A 20,550-nucleotide genomic window follows, 5' to 3' on the forward strand; every position below is an offset into this window, starting at 1 on the left:
AAATTTTTGTATCTGACACATTTATATTATAAGTTTACTTGATAATGTTGCTGTCCGTATTCATATATAATTTTAATGATAAAAATAAAAATTATACAGCACAGAAAATAATTCAGTCGGTTACGTTTAAAAGCATATTAAAATATGTCACAGCTGTCTTCACCACCTAAAATACAACATTCCGTAATAATTTATTTATTATTTTGTCATGATTTAATGTAATTCAATGAAAAATAATTATATTCAATGCAAATAAAAAATAAAACATATATGAATGATATTATCCATGCAAATATGTGAGACAAATATCAATTAAAAATGTATATGTGTCGTTTATATATAAATGATTTAATTTAATATTATTATAGAGAATAATAGCATTGAACTCTCTTAGTAACTTGTTTACCATACATAAAAAATGTAATGTATAATTAATGCCAAATATATAAATTAAGAAAGTATTTGATTGCTGTATCTGTCTTTTCCATTATATTATGCACATATATTTTTTTTATTTATATTTATATTTATATTTACTTATATTATAAAAATAAATATTTAATAATATGTTCAACTGTCATGTGTATTACAATTATTGCAGATTTCTGAAAAAATAAATGAGTATGAACGTTCTTACATCACAGTATGTCTTGAATGACAATTCCATGATCTTTCCAGCGGTGACTTTGGTAGGTAAGTTCGACATAATCATCACTAGCACAATCCCACGCGCTTTTCTGTCCGGAAGGCGATACCATTCGAGCTCGCACGATGTACTAGCTACTCTCTCCGCCTGTCATCAATTGACATTTAAGCATTTTATATTTCAACATAATTTTATATAAATTTTTTCAACAATATATTCTTTTATAAAAAGCATATACAATCTTTAATGAGAAAATAAATTATGTAGAGAAAATAAATTAAGTATAACATTATTATACTATAATATATAATATTTCGTTTGCTAATAAATTTAATAGGTTGGTGTTGACAAATGTACCTGAACACTAAGCTGTTCACCGGTATAACAAAACATAAACATGTTTATCATCAGAGATGTAAGTGTAATAAAGTAAGAGCACATTGCTATTGAATTGCTATTTTCCCATTCCTATAAACGTAAATATTTCGTATTTTCTCTTATATTTTTTGTTTTATTTTATCGAGAGAATATATAATTTACGGAAATATATAAACATTACAAACCTTTATTATAAAATATCCCAAAAGGCAAACAATTATCGTACAACCCACTAATTCTATCAGGCATGCTTGTTGCATGGTATGTTCTACCAATCGCAAAAAACTGAAATGTCAATGATGTTAAAAAAATAATTAATAAATAATATTAATTATATGTATAGAAAATATGAATATGTAGAATATGTATCAATAATTGTAGTACTTAATGTATGTTAGTACCAATAATAAAGTGTCAATAATTTTTAATTAATACTAATAAATAATTATTAAGCCATTTCAAATCAAAATAGAGAATTAAGAAAAATTACAATTTAAAAACACTCACTTCCGTATCCTTATTTGATGCTCAACTATTTCACCAAGTTTCCTATCCAACTCTTGAGTCTCTTCCCTTTGCACTTCGACGAGATTTCTCATCAGATCCACTAAGATTTTTAATTGACCACAAGCGTGCATCACAAAGACAGCCGCAAGGCCACACATACCGATCGTTATCGAATAAGTAACTATGCCGGACAAAAATTGAATCGCGAAAACCGTCTCATAAATAGGACTGACTTGTATATCGAAAGAGAACAAATAAGCAGGGCAGGGTAAAGGTTTGATTGTGACATTCTGCGCGGTGACAATCTTTCCCTTGGCGAATGGCAGAATCGATCGAAAGGATAATCCGCTACCATACATGAAAGCTGCGCAAAGCGTAACCAAGCGTCTTCCAATCTTTGCAGATTCGATCATCGAATCTCTTGCCTCTATGCTGAAAAGGATCCTCCAATCTTCCTCCATATGCTTCAAGCAACGTCGGATGCGTCCCTCGCTTAATACCAAAATGCTGTATTTACCTGTAGCCATGAAACCATAAAAAATCAGAGGTATTGTTTGAACACGGACGCGCGTTCTCTTCTCGATTAACCAGAATAGGAGGCCGGGTATTAGAACGCAGTAGAGAAGAATATAAGAGCCTGAGATTAACAGGAATTTCCGAATTTTTTGGCCGATGGATTTTTTTCTGTTGAAAGATGGCCAGATTCCAAGTAAACTCAAAGCCTGACGCGTTAATTGTGTAATATACATGATGTCATCTTGATAATGTTGGTTGTGTAGCATCTTTCTATCTTAATTTTGTGGGTGATATTTATACGGAAATTGGATTACGACTGACTCGTTGCGAAAAAAAATTGTCGATAAGGTAAATTCGTTATTCGCTTACGCTTGCGCGCTTTAAAAATTCAAACGTTGCGGAAGAGTTGGAAGAAGAGTTGTTGCAAGAGCCAACTCATTCACTAGCGAGGATCGGTATTGCTTTCCCATGGAAAGTCTACATTTCTATTTGCCAATGTGCATCTTTTTTTAAATACTGGAATATAATAGACTATAACTTTGTTTCTTTCTGTATGAAACCTTGGGGTTGCATTTATCAGAACGTTGACCGATACGTAATACTAGTATCGCTTATATAGTAAAGAACATTTCGATATGATTGCATGTAAAAAGTAAAAGAAAATGACAGAAAAATAACATCATTTTTGCATAACATCAGTGGATTAAATAATTATGAATTTATATCTATATGATGAAATAAATAAATATGAAATTACATATGTGAAGTACATTTATATAGAAACGATATCTGATCGATGATAAGTGCTCGGAAAAGCAAAATGAACTTGTTGAACTTGTAGTTGCGTGAGGAGCAAAAATTAAAAGCAGCAAATCGTTTCCCTGAAATTTTGACATATCAACGTTTATCAAGTTTTTTAATTATATATTTGGGTTTGACTTTGTTAATATCTCTATTGTAACTTGCGCTTTTAGAAACTGCGATGTTGATAGGTAAGTAGAAGTTTTGATTACGTTGTATAATTTTTAATGTGCAATTGTTAATACCATTTTCCCTTGTTAATACTATTTTCCCTTGTTGAGTTACACACACAAATAATAAATTAAAATAATTACATATCTCTTACTTCATTAATCGCATCGATAAAAGGTAGATAAAATAATTATTGCGACAATTGAATATTTTTGCCGAATACTCAACGTACCTTCGTCCAAAGTTGTTTGCTGATGAGGCAAAAGATAAATATGTTGAAAGTAACTCATGTGAATCCAATGAGATATGAATTTTACAGAGTTGTTGTCTTCTTATTTCTGTAAATTCGACACAATGTATATAAATATTTATATATTTTTTCATTAAATATTTCTGAGATTATTTTTATAAGATTATTATTACAAGAAGCACAACATGTTGCCTGTTAAATTTTATATCACTCTAATTACTTTTACTTTACATAATTATTTTTGCACAATAATAATTTTAAATATTTTAGAAAACAATTATAATACATTCCATAAGCCTCGTATATTGTATATTATTCTGCATTCATTGCAAGAATTAAAATATAACGCAAAAAAAAACAAGAATTTAATCTTTTAGAAATATAATTATATCTATGTTTATTTAATTGTTATTATATACACATTAAAATTATTGACTTGTAGCGAAATATGGTATTATTGAAAGTGACAAATTTGTGCAAAACATTTAGAAAAATTGATTTACTTACGCGTTTTGATTTAAAATATTTTCACAATGTCTTATTTAACTTTTTAAGTGTGTTTAATAAATTCTTTATTAAAGTCAAATAGGTCTAGCTGCGCAAATGCATCATGAAGAAGACTGTGAGATTGCACATTGCCAGAATTATTGCCATATTTGACGAATTCTGTGAAGAACTGCAAACACGAATATTTTTTTAATCGGTGAAATTGACCTGCACGTCAAACAAAATAAAGTCAGGATACGGTAAGCCTCTGAATCGTAAGATCAAGTACATTTGTATTTATAATATACGGGATATATTTCTCATGTATAAAAATATTTTTTCAGCGCTGTAACAGTGATCGTTTGAAACAACATTTCAGTAGACTATATAAATATATCACATACTATAGAAGCAAACATCTGTCAGTTCTGATCCTGCTGATGATGACGTCGTGATGAACTCGCTTGAACTTGCTGTTTCGTTCTCCATCTGCACAAGACAGTCTCTCACTTTTTCATCTGAACAGCAGCTTATTTGGCCATTACTGTGAATAATATGGTGATTGTTACTTCCAGTTTTGTGTAGTTTTTATGTAGATAATCGCTGGGATTAATTCACAAATGAAAAGAATGTAAAAAGCAAGGAGCATCGAAATCCTTTCGAGCGTCTATAAAACTAGAATTTTATGCGTAGATACTATCACATGTCTAACCGACTAAACACAAACTGGCTAACGCAATTTATGTTCAAATAATTTTTGTTTGTGGATGTCTTGAAGCTGATCTACGCGGTAGTAAAGCGACGCGCGTTTACTCGCCACTGATCGTAGTTGATCCGTTTTATACGATTCAAGAAAACTTGCGATCCGCATGCGCTTACATGTTGAAACAATCGCGTAAAGCCACGTAACAGATAAATCATTGATATCGCGTGTGCATGAACTTTTAAAAGGATGTTGCATTTATTTCTTTGTCTCTATGAAGGAAAGGTTTTCTCGAAAATTACAAAAAGGTTAACGCTCTGGGAAAGTTTTCTTGTAACGATGTGAGTGAGAGAAATACAATCTGGATTCTATTTTTCTCTAATTTTCTGTAAAAAAGTGTAGAAAATATATAAAATAAATTATTTAATTATATATATATATATATATATATATATATATATATTACTATTTATTTTTGTTATATATAATATTAATAATAATTCTTTCAACAATATTAATTAAATATAGATTGTCTTAGATAGAAATTTATCACCAATTCTCCAGTTCTTTTTGTCATTTATTCAGTTAGTTGTCGAAGCATGTTTAAATAGATTACAGCAGATTTAATTACCTGAAATATCAATTTTTTATATCTTTAATCACAATTAATTTTTACAACTTATAATAAAACATTGCAGAATTACTAGTAAATTATTATTTAAAAAAAAATTATTTATATTAAGTCTGTCGCTTACATCACCAAATGTTTTAAAAGACAGTTCAATAAATTTTCCAGCGGTAATTCGTGGCAAAACATTCGAAACAGTTATCACTAATACCATATCTCGCGCCGTACTTATCGGAAGACGATACCAGTCAAGCGTGCAAGAAGTCCAGCTTATTTCTTCTGCCTATCGTGGATAATTATAATTACTTTGCGTAAAAAAACAATATATAAAAAGTCTTTATTAAATATTCACAAAATTACCTGCGTCCTTATATATTCTCCGATATAACATAAAATAAAAATATTAATAATAACGGACATAGTAGCTGTAATGTACGAACACAGAGCAGCTACGTTTCTATCCTGCCACTCCTGGGAATAAAATTAATTTATATTCACGGTCCGCGTATTTATGCACCTAAATATAATGTATTTATTTGCATTTTATTTTTCTCATACCATTATTATACAATATCCCGTAAGACATATGATTATGGTACACCCCAATATTTCGACTAAGCTACTATAGCGCAAAGTGTTCTCCACCAATTGCAAGAAACTAAAACGTAATTATCAAATATATTTTCGATTCAGAAATAAAAAACAAGAATATATATGAAAATATCAAAATATATATATGTATATTAATATTTAAAAAAATATAAATATGCACAACTTTTTAAACACAACTCCAATAATAATAAAAAATTGTTAATCTCAATAAATATCATATCTGTAATTAAAAAATAATAGATGCTTCGAGAGGGTCCTTATATTTTCAGTATTTAATATTTAGATACGTGTCAACAAAAAGTAACGTGCTATAATAAAACTAAAGACTTACTTTCGTATTCTTATTTGATGTTCGATTACGACTGCCAGTTTTGCAACAACCTTTCGCTGTCCAAATTCGTTTTCATTGACAAGATCCTCCATCAAACGCATCAGAATCTCCATCTGGGCGCACGCATGCAGCGCGAAGAGCGCGGCGAGGCCGCAAATCGCCACCGTGATCGTGTACATGACGAGACCGCAGAGGCACTGCAGGAGAAAGACAATTTCGTAAGCGGGACTATTTTGCGGATTGAAAAAAACGTAATAACCGGGACAGGATAGCGGTCTGATCGTGATGTTCTGATCGGTAACGATACTTCCTCTTGATAACGGCACTATTGTGTTGTAAGAGATTCCGCCGCAATACATGAACGTGCAACACAAGGTAAACAGTCGTCTTCCGGTCTTGGCTTTGTCCAGCATCACTTCTCGCGCATCGCTGATAATTATCGTCCTCCAATCTTCCTCGATGTGTCGCAGACAACGTCTGATATTAGACTCGTGGATAATCAAATTACTGTATTTAGCGATCGCCATGATTGAGTATAGAATCGGTGGCAGCATCTTCATCTGTTCGCGCGCTCCATCATCGACAAATATGTAATACAAAACGCCCGGTACCATATCAGAATGGAGAAGAAGATAGCAAATAATTATACAAACGATATTTGTAACTTTCTCGATTGTGTTTGCTCGTCTATCGGTCAATGGCCAAATACCGAGCATGCGAAGTACAACATGACTTTGCTCGACGACGTATTTCACGTCCTCTTGATAATGTTTATTGTGAATCATCCTAATGATCGTATATAATCACAATTTGTAATATTTTTAAAAATATAAAAGACAGAGCATAACAGCTTTTGATAATTTTAATAATGCTAGAACGACAGAGAAGATTCTACGATCACGCGACGAAAACAATGAATATACGACAAGTCAGAATTCAAGTTCTTTGGTGACCGTTACAGTCCCAGTAAAAGACGCTATCAATCCACTCTTGCGCCTGCGTATATTAAAAATTAAAGAACTACGTAGGGGAAGCACAGTAGTTATTGAAAGCAGTTTCTGCGGTTGATGTCGCACGCGATGTGATTTCTCTACTTGTATCGCGCATGGAAACTTTGACTTTGTAACTTGAACTTTAAGAGCATTTATTTTTCAAAAAATAAAATAAGGGAAACTTTGCACTTTGATTTTATCAAGATACTATTGTTAATAATATCGCGTTTTATTGATAAATAAAATTTTTATTTAACTTTATCAGAGAGATCATTCATATTTTCAATATGCTGATAATGTAATGCTTTGGAATATTATTATTCCTCCAACTTGCTTATACTTTTTTTAAATCTTATTTCATATAATCATTATATTTTTTAAAAAAGAAATAATTTATTTGTTTGTAAATGCTGTATTAACACGTGCATCGAATTAAAAAGTAAGTAATTTATATAGATATCCGAAAGATTAATATATATATTTTCTAGAATTACGCGAATTTTTTTTCTGCTCGGAAACATGCGCAAAATTCGTTCAATGAACTTGTGCATTCTTTGCGAATAAAAGTCGCGACTTTGACTAGTAATTTGCATTTTATAATAAAGTTAAGTTTATGGGGGAAACAGCGTAGTTGTTGAAATAAATAGGAAAAGGGTAGGCACAGTCGATTGCATTTAATGCAATGGTGTACCGGGATAGAAATTCTTACCCGTAGATAATTGTCGCAAAGTTATTAACACGTAATTCTGTGATATTTTCTAATATTTACGTCGAACAATTCTACAATATAAACGTCAAAGTTTTTTTATACGACTCTGTTATGCATTACTTTTATATGTTTCAATCTAATGTTAAACTATCTGTATAAGATTCAGCAAGAACTACATAATTCTTAAACATATTTCTGAAAATATTAATAATCTTCACGCAATCTTTTATGTTTCTTAATTATTTCATCGTAAAGATAGCTCTTGTATATTTACATATCTTGCGAGGAAACTTCACGAAGTAAGTTAAGGTATGCCATTGACGCTTTTAAAATCTAGAGAGTATAACGAATAACATTATGAACAATTATAATGTTAAATTCTTTTCAACAATGTAATTTTGTCTACTTACATTAGAAAAACTATTCATAGTTAGCTTCACCATTTTTCCGGCAGTAAGCTCAACCGGATAATTTGACATAATAATCGGAAAAATCAAGTCACGCGCCTTATTCCGTGGTAAACGATACCATTCAATCATGTAACACTTAATGCCTACTTTTTGACATTGTTCTACGATTCGCTCGCCGATATAACAAAATATATATATGTTAAACGTAATTGATATAAAGGCGACGAAATACACGAAAATTTGTAGCATCGATTCCTGATTATTCCAATCCTATATGTTAGACAATAAATAAATTAAATACTTTCTTTTTATTTATATAATGATAAATATTTTTTGTTATACCTAATAAAAATAGTAAAATTTTGAAATAAAATTGCAATTAAATTAACGTACCATGATAACGTAGTAACCAAGTAAACATATATTACACGAAGCATTTATAAATTCCGCTAAACATATCTCGTTCAATATTTTATCTACATCAGAAACAAATCTGAAATTTAATAACTGAATTTAATAACTGCAAATCAAATTAATTATGCAATCAACTTATGTTACGTTAATCAACTTACTTGAGTATTCGAAGATGATGTACCATAGCTGTACTGATCCTTTGGTCGACGGTACCACGATTTCGTTCACCACCGTCGACCAATTCATCGAAAATATACATCAGGATCTCGCATTGGCCGCATATGTGAGTAACGAATTTGGCTGTTAAGCTACAAATGCCGCAGAATACGGTATACGCAGTGAAACACGATAAAGCTACCAATGCGTATGTGATTTCGTAAACTGGGCTGACCTGTATGTGATAATTAAAAATACAAAATCATAATTTGCTAATTATACATAATTATTTTAAAAATTAAAAGTTTTATTAAAAATTATAACATTAGCCGAATATAATTGAGCATCGCTAAGAATATATAATTAATTTATTATAAAAAAACTTTTAAATCTCTCTGGATTTTTCTTTTATAACAAAAAAGGAGAAAATTATGATAATTATAAGAAAATGTGATATAATTGTAACTTTTCAGTCTGCGATTGAAAGGATTTAAAGTCGTACATTGAATTGACCTGGACGTCCAAGAAGATCAGCTCACAGGGATTGGGAAACGATCTAATCGTCACGTTGTCTTCGGTAACAATAGGCGGTAACACTAAAGGCATGCAGTTGTAAGGTAGACCGCTGCCGAACATGAACGCCACGGAAATGATGCCGAAGAAACGTCCTGACTTGGCGTTCGCTAACATGATCTCACGATCCTCGGCTATCGTCACGTTACGCCAGTCTTCAGCAACGCGATCGATACACGATTTGATCTCATGCTGATGGGACAGCAACAGTAGGTATCTCAGAAAAACGGTAATTGTAAATATTAGCGGACATGCGGTTCTGAGAATCTCATAAAAGCTCCATTTTGTGATAATCATACATGTAATCCACGAGGTGACCGCGAAGAACTGAAGGAACGTGGCAACGGCGATTGATAAACCGTGAACGATAATTTCTACCTTGGTAGCTTGCTGTCGCAACGGCCAAGCACCGATCGGCTTCAGCAGGCAAATGCTTATCTGGACGGCGTAATAAAAGTCCGAGACGTGAAATTTATTTTGTTTCATTATATCGGAGGCGAATGCGCTCTTTTGCTTTTGATCAACCATTTTTGTTCGATGTTACGTTACTGCCAGCTCGATCTTTACTATCGCGAAATAAAAATTTAGTGCGGATTTCTATTACGAAGCATGCGCGGCCCGTTCGATGAACTTCTCCGATCATCCCCGCGAGTAAAAAGTCGTGACTTTGATGACTCGTAATTTGCATTTTTAATGTTGTCGATTTATAGGGAAACAGCAGCTGCGACTGTGGAATAAATCAGGAAGGGTTGAGCGGAGTTTACAGCGATGATGTGGCATCGACGGAAACTTTTGTCCAAGGATAATCGCAAAGTTGTCAACGTTACTAATACTGATATTTTCTGATATTTTTTCGAAAAACTTTACAACACATATTGCGTGTAAAAGTTTTTACATAACTCTGTGCTTTGCATTATTTTTATATGATTCGAATCTTACATTTAACTACATATATTACCTAGCAGATAGCTCGCATATTTCTAAAAATATTAATAATCTTCGCGCGATGTTTTATATTTTTAAATACTTTTTCTCGAAAATTTTCTCTGTCATTTTTACACATTTATATATTATCCCACGAGACAACCTCGCGAATTAAATTAAAGTACGCCATCGACGTTTTCAAAATCTAAAGTACAACATATGACAGCATCAGCATTTATGACATTGATACACATAAATCGAGGTATTTTCAATAATAATAAAAATTAGCATACTCACATTAGAAAAACTGCTTATGCTCATTGTTATCATTTTTCCAGCAGTAAGTTCAATCGGATAATTTGACATAATCATCGGAAAAATCAAATCACGCGCCTTATTCTGTGGTAAACGATACCATTCTATCATATAACATTTAATACCTATTTTCTGGTATCGATCTACAAGCTGTTCGCCGATATAGCAAAATATATATATGTTAAAAATGATAGATACGAAGGCAAGGAAATAGACGAAAATTTGTAGCATCGATTCTTGATTGTGCCAATCCTACACGTAATAAGATTAAAAATAAACAATTAATAGATTATATAGATAATATATATATATATATATATATATATATATATATATAGATAATAATTAGTATATTTATACATTATCTCTCTCTTTTAGCTAATAATATAAAATATCAAAATATTGAATGTGTTATTGCAAAATTAATCGACATACCATGATAACGTAGTAACCAAGTAAACATATATTACACGAAGCATTTATAAATTCCGCTAAACATATCTCGTTCAATATTTTATCTACATCAGAAACAAATCTGAAATTTAATATAATATTTGCAGAAAATTGTAAATGGAAAATAAATGACAATCAAATTAAATCAGTTATGCCGTTAATTAACTCACTTGAGTATTCGGAGATGTTGTGTTACAGCGGTTTTAATCCTTTGGTTGATAGTACCCCGGTTTCGATCGCCACCCTCGATTATCTCTTCAATTATATACATCAAGACTTCGCACTGACCGCACGCGTGAGTTGCGAATTTAGCTGTTAAACTACAAGTGCCGCAAAATACGGTATACAAAACACAACATGACAAAGTTTCTAATATGTATACGATTTCGTAAATTGGACTGACCTGTACGTAATAGTTAAAAGAACACAAAGTTGCTAAAAAATTCTAAAATTTGCAAATTGTATATAGTTATTTTTAAATTAAAAGTGCTTATTAATTATAACATTAACACAATATATTTCTTAAGCATTTGTTGCTAATATTAAAGCTGTGATCAACTTATTATAAAAAAAATTTTTTTTTAAGACATATATATATATATATATATATCTAAAAAATTAAAAATTTTATATATATTTTATATATCTTATAAAAGAAAACAAAAAAAAGAAAAACGATGGAAAATATGAATAAAAAAAAACTTAAAAATGAGATGTCTTTGAATGAAAGATTTTAATGTCGTACATTGAATCGACCTGAACGTCCAAGAAGATTAAGTCAGAGGGATTGGGAAACGATCTAATCGTCACGTTGTCTTCTGTAACGACGGATGGCAACACTAAAGGTATACAGGTATAAGGTATACCGCTGCCGAACATAAACGCCACGGAAATAATGCCAAAGAAGCGTCCCAATTTAGCGTTCGCTAGCATGATTTTGCGATCTTCAATTATTACCACGTTAAGCCAGTCTTCAACAATATGATCGATGCACTTTCTGATTTCATCTCGATGGAATAGCAACAGTAAGTATCTTAGAAAAACAGTAAATGAAAATATTAGAGGGCAAGCAGTCCTGAGAATCTCGTAAAAGCTCCATTTAGCGGTAATTATACATATGATCCACGGAATGATCATGAATAGTTGAAAAAATATAGCGATAACAATCGATAAGCTATACACAATAATATTTATTTTGGTAGCTCGCTGTTCCAGTGGCCAGGCACCGATCGGCTTTAACAACCAAAAGCTGACCTGGGCAGCATAATGAAAATCCAAAAGCCGTTTGTCGTTCTGCATAAGATTAAACTCTTCCATAAATGCAGCGATCTTTTACGCGAGTGCAATCTTAATGACAATTCAGCGACGACTGACTGTCAAGCTGAGAGGGTTGTCGGTAAGCATGCGCGAGATTGTTTTCCGATCAGAGCGATTAAAATGATCCCTCTTCATTTTTAACTTGCACTTTATAGAATGTTTTACTGAGGTTGAGAGAAAAGTTCAATTGTGGTCAGAGCGAACATTAATGATGTTCCAAGAAAAACTGCAAAACAGAGGGAAGCATTCTATACAATCTGAAAGTTGTTCTCCGCCGACTTTGTTGTATCTTAATCGCGTTTCTTTCTTACTGCGGGAAAAGCGCAGCTGTTTTTATCATGATGTTGAATGTTATTTTTGCTAACAGTTATATAGTAATATATTTTATTAATTGTTTGATTCATTAATGTCGGATATATTAATGAAGCTAAATGATAAATGTGAATAAGATGATAAGTGTTATATTTGTGATAGAGTGAAAATAAAAAATTTATATATCTCGAGCGAAATAGTCGATATTGCAGCGAATGATGTTTAGGACAATCGCGTCTTACTCTGCAACCATTCGAATGAAATTAAGATACGCTGCTGATGTTTTGCATACCTGGAAACATTTGTGAAATAATCGAGCAGTATGTTTGAATAAATTCCAAATTAATGAAAAACGACAGAAGTTACTTACGTCGCAAAAACCTTGAAGAGAGATATCAAATATTTTACCAGCTGTCAATGAGGACGGGCGATTTGATCTGATCATCACCATGACCAAACCGTTCACCTTCTTCGCTGGTAACGCATACCAGTTGATAAAATATGACGTTTCTCCTATTTTTACGCTCTTGTTTATGGCATAAAATTAAATATAAGAATTGAAAATGTTTAATTAATATATTTAAATGTTATATAATATATTAATATGATCACTTTTTTTAGAATTAATTATATTAATAATTTGATATCTACCTCTTCTTTAAGACGATCGCCGATAGATGATAAGGTGAAGACATTTACCAAAATTGAAATCACTAAAATAAAATATATAATTGTACCAAATACTTGCTTGTCCTCCCATTCCTGAAATAAATTATTTATAAAAGCAATATATATATATATATATATATATATATATATATATATAAGTTAATTTAATATTAGATTTTACAATAATGAAAATCAATCGATATAACGCAAGAAATATTTCAAAATACCTTAAGAACACCATATTCAAGAAAACATATTATAATAGTGCATCCAACCATTTCTGATAAAAAGACAAAATTAAATGATTTTTCAATCATTTCAGTAAATCTGTAATAGATAGAAATAACTTTTCATGGAATAGCAATTATTATAAATTATAATAAAAATAAATAATTACAAATATCATAAGATACACACATATGTATGTTGCGTGCGTATCAATTATATTTGTAATAAAAATAATTTCTTTGTGATTAAACTAAAATATTTTACTTTCTATTATAATAAAATATATTAATATTCTTAATGATATATTTGATAAAACGTTTGCATATTCTTTGCCGACCTGAGAGCTCGCATATGATGCATAATTATCTGCCCAAATCGTTTGTGAAGATCGTCAGTTTCGTCGATCAAAAAAGTTTCCATGTGTCTGCGGCTTATCTCGAATAAACAGCAGGCATGCATCACGCAAGTTGCGATCAAGCTGTAAACGCCACAGTTTGTTGATAAGATTATGGTACTAAAGAGGATCTGTGCAACGAAGAGGATCTCGTAAAAGGGCGAGTTCTCCACGACGAAGAAGACGTAGTCGCTGAGATACGGCAAAGGCAACTGCGTCGTATTATCCTCTTTGACAATTCTATCCGCCAAAAACGGCATAATTATATGGTAAGGCAACGCACCACCATACAATAATCCCAGATATATGATCGTGAATTGTCTGCCGAGTTTGGCGTGTCTCACCATCACTGATAGATCTTCTTCACTTTCCACATCTCTAAACTGAGTCTCTATTTGCTCTAGACAATACTTGATGTCATCTCTGTTGATGATCATCGTCCAGAACTTGATGATACCCAGAAGACTGAACACCTGGGCGGCTATCACCTTCATGTATCTCGTTAAATCCTCCGCATCGAAAAAGGTATAAATGATATGCGGAACAAGTAAAAAGCACATTAAACTGAAATTGAAGCTCGTCTGGAAGACGTACTTCATCTTGTCAAACGTGGAATCGATATTGTAAAGGGGCCAAACACCAACGGGCGTTAACAAGATTTTGGCGACTTTCACCACATATTCCGTGTCGGACTTGTAATTAAAGTTTCGAAACAGCGTCCCACTAGCGTTCGTGGACGACTCATCCGCATTTTTCATAATTGTTTTGCGTTTTGTTTTTCAACTATAACAATCAAAAGAGTTGCATGGGAGTTGATCGCATGGGCGCTTGCGTGTAGAAAGTTTGCTTCTCCGCAGAACTTTTACTTGCGTAGGGGCTATCTCCTGATAATCGTTGCAATTTTCAATGGGAAAAAGAAATGCATAATTCCAATGATTACGCAGGCGCTGTAAGATTAAAGATGGAAGATTTGCTTTGCTGCGCTATGTGAGAGCAACAATGTGCAGTGCTCAAAACATGACATATTCCTATAATCAGTCAGAAAAACGAAGTGAAATGTAATATATAAAGTATTTCTTGCGTGTGTGTTTCTAAGGATATATTATAATATATATTATTTGATACAATTGGCATACATTGGCGCACATTAAGAATAAATTATATTTTTGAGTTATATCTAAAAATAACGTTCCGACAGAATTTTATATCATCGTCACATAAAAAATCCAGGTATGTAATAATAATTTAAACAATTATAACTCTCTTATAATTTAACAGTATCAAATCACTTGCATCGTAGTAAATCATTTTATTGAAACATATTCTCTCTCTTAGAAAATAAATTGCTCCTGACAATTTCTTTGCAATCATAATGATTATAGAACATGTAGTTTTTTATTATTCGCCATTTACAAACCCTTACACAGAATTCGAAGTAAAAATTTTGAAAAGAAAAGATAATAATGTCGCAAGAAAAGTTCCGAACAAAGAATACGTATTACGCGATTGTTAAGTTAGACATAACTCATAATTGTAATATGAATAAATTTTTTTCCAAGAAAAGGGGGAGAGAGATTATGGATAAAGACATTAAGTATATGGAAATTATATGACATATAACATTGTTCGAGTAACTATTAGTAATTTATTGTTGAACAGAGAGGTGATCGATTTGCTTACATTAAATAAACAAAGTGAGAGATATGTTATATCTGAAGCGATGATGTAGATAACAACTTAATTTACATATATTACATAAGCTGATAATATCGTGCAACATGATAATTGTAAATTTATGTGGTCATTGCTCGTACAAAATTGAAATACGCCGCCGATGTTTTGCAAACCTGTAAAAATATACACGATATATGTGGCGGATATTAATTGTCAATTTTTTAAATAAATATTATAGCGAATACTTACTTCGCAGAATCCTTGAAGGGAGAGATCAAATATTTTCGCGGCAGTTAAAGTTGACGGGCGGCTTGATCTGATCATTATCAAAATTAAATCGCCTACAGTTTTTGTTGGCAAATTATACCATTCGATAAAATATGACGATTTCCCTACATTTTCACTCTTTATGAGCAAGAAATAAATTATTAATATTTATAGTTCAATTAATCGCTTATATTATTTCAAAAAAATAAAGCTTGATTATTTATTATATAAAATTTTTTATATATAAGACTATAGGCGAGATAGATATTACGTTTTATAAATTATATGAATTGGTATAAAATTATTCTGTTTTACCTCTTCTTTAAGCCGATCACCGATAGCTGATATAATATAAACATTTACAAATATTGATGTCATTAAAACAAAATATGTGCCCGTGTTTAAGATCTTTCCGTCTTCCCACTCCTAAAATAATTTTGTATTAACATAAAACGTTTTCGTAAAAACATGGGATTATTTATATTTGCACTATTAATTTTTAACCGAAATACCTTGAGAACACCAAATTCCAGAAAACATATAATAATAGTGCATCCAACCATTTCGCATAAAAAAACAATATTTAATGATTTCTCAATCATCTCTGCGAATCTATAATGTATTTCATCACATTTAATAAAATTAATAAAATTAAAATGATTGAAATATAATAGACGCATTTTCTTTTTTTTTGTCCTCGTTATTTATACTTATTTAATAAATTTAAGAAATAATAAAGCAATAAATTTATAGAAACATAAGATATTCATAAAGCTTCCTCACTTGATGGCTTGCGTATGATATTGGATTACTCGTCCGAGCCGTTTATGAAGATTATCGGTGCCATTGCTAAGGACTGTTTCCATCTGTCTACGAACGACTTCGAATAAACAGCAGCTGTGCATCACGCAGGTGGCGATTAAACTGTAAACACCGCAATTCGTAGAGAGAATAATGCTGCTGATTAGAATTTGCGATACAAAGAGGATCTCGTAGAATGGTGAATTTTCCACCACGAAGAAGATGTAGTCGCTGAGATATGGTAAAGGTATCTGTGTTGTATTGTCCTCCTTGACAACTCTGTCCGCCAACAATGGCATGATTATGTGATAAGGTAACGCACCACCGTACGATAATCCTAAATACGTCACTGTGAAAAGTCTACCGATCTTAGCGCTCTTTGTCATCACCAATCGGTCTTCCTCGCACTCCACGTCTCTGTATTGTACCTCCATTTGTTGTAAGCAATATCGAATTCCTTCCCTATTGATGATCATTGTCCAGAATTTGATAATGGCAAGTAAGCTAAACACCTGAGCAGCTATGACTTTCATGTACTTAGTCAGATCCTCTGCATCGAAGAAGGTATATATGACATGCGGGACAAGGAGAAAACACATCAAGGAGAATATTATTCCAGTCTGTAAAAAATTCTTCATCTTGTCAGACGTGGAAGTGCCTCGATAAAGTGGCCAGATACCGACAGGTGTTAATAGGGTCTTGGCTACCTTTATCACATATTCGGTATCGGATTTGTAATTATTATTTTGAAATAGCGTTTGTTCACTTCTCTCCGACATCGCTAAAAATTTTTAGCTCGTAATTGTTTTATTTCGTTATACGTACATCCACGACTGATGGACACGAACATATCCTGCGAGAGCCAACGGCGAGCGCCTGCGTGCAAAGTTCGCTTTCCTCGCAACAATTTTCTCCGGGCAATCTGCTTAAATTATTGAAACTTTTAATGGCAAAGAAAAAAATGCATGGCGATTTCGATAGCAACGCATGCGCTGTTATAGCATAGGCTTTGAACTCTTTGAGTCAGAGCTTTATTCCTCCACACGTCATCTAAAAGTGTAGAGTATTTTTCACAGTACGATCGATTCAAAACGTAAATATATTCACGTGAATTGACAAGTTGAAGATGTTTGATTCGTTTATGGAATTTTAAATATCTATTAAAATTTTTAAAAAGTGCGATATTGTGGAACTGAAAAACTTTCGAATATATGTAACGCGTAAGCAGTGATTTAAGCGAGCACTCAGCGTATCGATAAGATGCTATAATTTTTCTCGATTTATAGTGATTATAGTGCAGGTTGTTGAAGTAATTCCGATAGAGATGACAGGAAGTCTATTGTCCGTTGTCTGTCGTGTTCGCATTATTTTATTATGCAAGACGATCGGAATAGCGAGTGTTTCATTAAGCTCTAGATGAATGTCAATGAAAATACGCGTATGCGATTTTTACAAATTTTATCTGAAATCGATTCCGTCATTTACATTCTGGGTCATCGTTTATTGGCACCACCACAGGATATGGACTTTCAAAAGTGTTTTTATTTCTGTTTTTATTATCATTATAGCATGCTAAACATTATAAATGAACTATATTTTTGCGTCACAGTGGTTCATCCAAGGATCAATAGTGTTCAAGCTATATTAATCGAGGTGTTTTGTACAAACTGTATGCTACGTGGAATCCTCGATGCTTTCATATTAGATTCGATAGTCCTCAGATTCGGTCTCTCAATCGCTGCTATTTCCTTTGCTGCGGTAAAACTTTTTTTTCTTCTCATTTTTGTATTTTGTTTTCTCCATTAACGCTATCATTAATTCAACAATTAATATTATTTTTAATGTTTTATTTTTATTTAGAAACATGTCTTACGACAGCTGATAGGCTATTTATAACAGCCTATTAATCTTAAAAAAGAAAATTACTTGTTATATTTACATATAATTTTTAAATAAAGAGACATTATTTTACATAAACTTATCGAAACTATTACAAAAAAAATATATAAAGGAAAAATAATTATTTATTTATTTCTATATTTCTTCAGAATCCTTATACTGAATGCAGCATGAATCTAACACAAACGTTTGCTTCTGCATTAAAATATAATGCTTGGAAGGATCAGTAAGAAAATAATGAATAAGAAAAATCTTAATCAAATAATTCATTCACGATATAAGTAAAGTTCAGATTTAACAATTTTGATTTTGTGTTCTGTATAAATTAAAATATACATAATTAATATCTTTAATCAAGTTTATGAATATTTATGTTATTATATTTATGTTTTGTATTATTTATATTACATAATACACATGATAGATAAATATACATTTATTATGAATCACATGCACTTTCTTTAAATTATCATCTATTGGTCAGGTTTCTTTAGAGTAACTTTAAGCTTTAGTAGATGGCGGATGTAACATGATATAACGATATAAAACACGATAATACAATAACAATTTCCCTTTTTATTTAAATATTAGAAATATTATATTATATATAATTATTATATATTATTAATATTATATATAAAATAATTTAATATACTGTTTAATATATTGTATTTAATGTGTATATATATATATATAAAATTTTTAAAAGGTTTATTTTGAATTTTATTTTCCTCAATATTATTATACATATTCCTTAGAATTATATACGTCATATTGGAAAAGTACGATTCAACTTTCTTGGCAGTTCAAAAATAAACATCTTAATGGATGAGATCTAATACGGTCGAAGTGCATTTGTTGGAAATTTCCAGAACATTGAAAGAACCCACGCTAAGTTCTCTGTTTATTTTTATTTCTTTACTTTTAGATCTTCTCTTCTTCTCAATATACGTGATGTGTTTATATTGCATGGGTGTGAGTATATGTATAGATATATTTCATTCATCAATCAATTTTATTATATATATATATATTCCATTTTCTTTCTTATCTTAGGTATATCTTTATATCTGTACTATAATTTTTATAGATATGTAATATATTTAATCGCAATGGATTGCAATTAATTATATTTAGTATAAATTATATATATGTAGTCATAATATCATAAAAACCAATAACAAGATCTCCTTCGAATTTGTCTCTTTTTTAATCTTTCTGATATTAACTTCGTTCTGATAAATATAAGTATTTACATTGTAATGAAAGGAAATCAATACAAAAATAAATTTTTATATAATTCATATATCGGAAACAACAGAATTGATAAAATATACATGTTCGTAACTGTTAATTAGTAAACAATGCAATTTTCATGGGATAACATTACGCAGAAAAATCTCCACAATTCACACGACATTCCTAATGCCTAATCTCCTAAGATTACAGTTCATCTGATCCGACCGCGATTTATTCGATGCTTCGGATATGCACCGATCGGCCAAACATCATGTTACAACGGGTTCATCAACCTTCACCCAGCGACATACTCTCGGTGGCTAGGACCTGATCATGGATGCGATCGATAGCAGGGCGTTTCACAGACGTTTCGAGAACGCCGCGCCGCGCCGAACCGCATCCACACCTGCGTGGACCCTGGGATTGAAACTACCCTGCGATAATATATACGTACTTTGCAACGCATTGTCATGTCGCAAGTGTCATAGACGGATCGTTGCGAACCGGCTTGCCTGCCGACTGATCGAGTACGCGCGACCGGAATTTAAGATTTGCCAGAGCTGTCCGGGTGCGTACCTCGCCCCGACTGCAACATCAACCCGACGTGACTGTGGAGTTCAAGGTCACGCTTTACCAGCGCGACAACTAAAATTAGTCCAACGGGCAGGACAGGTTATCGTGTGCTCGAAGAAGCACGAAGCTGTCCTGGATCGTTATTTATGTAGCGAGTTGATGAAGGGATGGCCAACACGATGCTTCTCGGCAGCGAGGAGAA

General features: G+C 31.9%; 5 protein-coding genes across 5 annotated transcripts; all 5 read right to left on the minus strand.

Annotated features, from left to right (window-relative positions):
* Positions 1-37: 37 nt before the first annotated feature.
* Positions 38-2,313, minus strand: LOC126854668 (odorant receptor 13a-like). The gene is made up of 5 exons (XM_050601604.1): positions 1,532-2,313; positions 1,210-1,309; positions 1,004-1,114; positions 638-793; positions 38-166 (listed from the first exon to the last, which is right to left on the minus strand). The coding sequence occupies exons 1-5, from the start codon at positions 2,311-2,313 to the stop codon at positions 113-115; spliced, it is 1,203 nt and encodes a 400-aa protein (XP_050457561.1). The 3' UTR covers positions 38-112.
* Positions 2,314-5,035: 2,722 nt separating this feature from the next.
* LOC126854632 (uncharacterized) lies at positions 5,036-6,814 on the minus strand. The gene is made up of 4 exons (XM_050601564.1): positions 6,030-6,814; positions 5,645-5,744; positions 5,214-5,369; positions 5,036-5,089 (listed from the first exon to the last, which is right to left on the minus strand). The coding sequence occupies exons 1-4, from the start codon at positions 6,812-6,814 to the stop codon at positions 5,036-5,038; spliced, it is 1,095 nt and encodes a 364-aa protein (XP_050457521.1).
* Positions 6,815-8,000: 1,186 nt separating this feature from the next.
* Positions 8,001-11,908, minus strand: LOC126854633 (uncharacterized). Its single transcript, XM_050601566.1, has 10 exons — positions 11,732-11,908; positions 11,146-11,378; positions 10,958-11,057; positions 10,505-10,774; positions 10,371-10,412; positions 9,224-9,796; positions 8,713-8,945; positions 8,534-8,633; positions 8,141-8,410; positions 8,001-8,063 (listed from the first exon to the last, which is right to left on the minus strand). The coding sequence occupies exons 1-10, from the start codon at positions 11,906-11,908 to the stop codon at positions 8,001-8,003; spliced, it is 2,061 nt and encodes a 686-aa protein (XP_050457523.1).
* Positions 11,909-12,842: 934 nt separating this feature from the next.
* Positions 12,843-14,653, minus strand: LOC126854634 (putative odorant receptor 92a). Its single transcript, XM_050601567.1, has 5 exons — positions 13,839-14,653; positions 13,501-13,600; positions 13,256-13,366; positions 12,975-13,130; positions 12,843-12,896 (listed from the first exon to the last, which is right to left on the minus strand). The coding sequence occupies exons 1-5, from the start codon at positions 14,651-14,653 to the stop codon at positions 12,843-12,845; spliced, it is 1,236 nt and encodes a 411-aa protein (XP_050457524.1).
* Positions 14,654-15,531: 878 nt separating this feature from the next.
* Positions 15,532-17,416, minus strand: LOC126854748 (putative odorant receptor 92a). Its single transcript, XM_050601758.1, has 5 exons — positions 16,620-17,416; positions 16,349-16,448; positions 16,152-16,262; positions 15,819-15,974; positions 15,532-15,742 (listed from the first exon to the last, which is right to left on the minus strand). Exons 1-5 carry the CDS (start codon positions 17,414-17,416, stop codon positions 15,689-15,691), a joined length of 1,218 nt encoding a protein of 405 aa, XP_050457715.1. The 3' UTR covers positions 15,532-15,688.
* Positions 17,417-20,550: the final 3,134 nt, after the last annotated feature.

The sequence above is a fragment of the Cataglyphis hispanica genome, chromosome 14, assembly GCF_021464435.1.
Source record: "Cataglyphis hispanica isolate Lineage 1 chromosome 14, ULB_Chis1_1.0, whole genome shotgun sequence".
NCBI lineage: Eukaryota > Metazoa > Arthropoda > Insecta > Hymenoptera > Formicidae > Cataglyphis > Cataglyphis hispanica.